The sequence below is a fragment of the Octodon degus genome, unplaced genomic scaffold (genome assembly GCF_000260255.1).
Source record: "Octodon degus isolate 3935 unplaced genomic scaffold, OctDeg1.0 scaffold00127, whole genome shotgun sequence".
In the NCBI taxonomy this organism is placed as follows: Eukaryota; Metazoa; Chordata; class Mammalia; order Rodentia; family Octodontidae; genus Octodon; species Octodon degus.
In genome coordinates, this window is record NW_004524703.1 from 5,593,434 (window position 1) to 5,594,987 (window position 1,554).

General features: G+C 51.6%; 1 protein-coding gene across 1 annotated transcript in view; it reads right to left on the minus strand.

The window, feature by feature from the left end:
• Nid1 (nidogen 1) overlaps nucleotides 1-1,554 on the minus strand; it is an 88,588-nt gene that overhangs the window by 65,203 nt on the left and 21,831 nt on the right. Inside the window, exon 2 of the mRNA XM_023700861.1 lies at nucleotides 777-1,076. Within this exon, the coding sequence (XP_023556629.1) occupies nucleotides 777-1,076 (300 nt within the window). The remainder of the gene's footprint in view (nucleotides 1-776; nucleotides 1,077-1,554) is intronic.

Sequence of the window (1,554 nt, forward strand, 5' to 3'; positions counted from 1 at the left end):
TTTGGCCCAGCATTTGTCATGGACAAGATGCCCGGGCCTGTGTGCTTCAGGATGAAGTTCTCATCATCGAATTTCTCCCCGTAGATGGACTTGCCGCCAGTGCCATTGTGGCACATGAAGTCACCACCCTGGCACATAAATCCTGGAATAATTCTGTGAAAGCAGGAACCCTTATAACCAAATCCTTTCTCTCCAGTGCTCAGAGCACGAAAGTTTTCTGTCATCTTTGGAACTTTGCCTGCAAACAGCTCGAAAGAGACGCGGCCCAAGGGCTTGCCGTCGGTAGCGATATCGAAGAACACAGTGGGGTTAACCATGGTTGGCAACAAATGACTAAGAGGAAGGATAGAGGCGTCTGCAAAGCCGAAGCTAGCCTTCTGCTATTTGCCACTTGAAGGACCAACACTCAGGGGCTGCTGTCCACCAAACCTATTTTTAAGTACTTTATTTTGCAGTGCCGGAGATCAAACTCAGGATCGAGTTTACCAGTCAGGTGCTTATGCCGCTGAGCGATGTCCTCAACCCACCAGTTCTATTTCTGTCCTATAGGAATCTTCTCAGGAACTGGCTTTGTTTATATCTGACCATCACTGAAGCACAAGGTTTATACACGCTTGCAGAGAAGCTTCTGGAAATTGCATGTCTGCAGTGACCAGCCTAGTCTATTTTGCTTTAGATTTCCCTTCCTGATCAGTAACAGAGGTGCCTACAGTAGGAGAGCAGAGAATAAAGTCAGCGCATTACACCATGTGTACTCATGCCTGGGCAGTGCTTACCTGGCCTTCCTGGGCCGGGTTCCTGCTGGGCCCTTGGTAGGGGGCCACGGATTCCCAGGTGACCACCACCACACTGATGGGCTGGAAAGAGACCTCCGGGAAGCCCCTCTGGACATATTCTGCTGCCAGCTGAGTGGCAGAGAAGGACAGGTCTTCTCGATAATACACCTTTCCAAGCCCGTCAGTTGTGTCCAAATCTGCCAGGAAAGGTGCCACAGCGCCGAAGGTGGGTGGGAAGAGCCCAGGATGAGATTCTTTGGCAGGCGGTTTGCTCATGGCAATGATGCCATTTGTAGTGACCTGTACAAAACCAAGTGTGGTTAAAGAGAGTGCAGAAAGCACTTTTTCCTCCATGGGGTGAGCTGAGCTGTCACAGGGGGCCACACCACCAGCCATGACTCTGCCACATGCCAAGTGTCTTGACTGCAAGTCTCAAGTTTCCTGCTGTGTGTCCTCCCATCCTCACATGAAATGGTGGGCACGTGTGCTTTGACGCCACACATGGCCAAACGTGCAGCAAGCACTGCTCACACCTTTCTGAGTCACCCCCAGCTGGAGCAGTCATGCTCACAGGACTCATTAGGTATGTGAGGGACACCCACGAGTAGGACCAGGACTGTGGATCTAGAAGGTGAAGGGAGACACACACAGACAATGACACAATACCGTGTCCAGGGGCTGGAAAGATGGCTCAGTGGTCTAAAGCACCTACTTAGAACAAGCTTAGCAAAGCACAGGGACCGCGGTTCAATCCCCCAGCACCACATGCCAGCCAGCC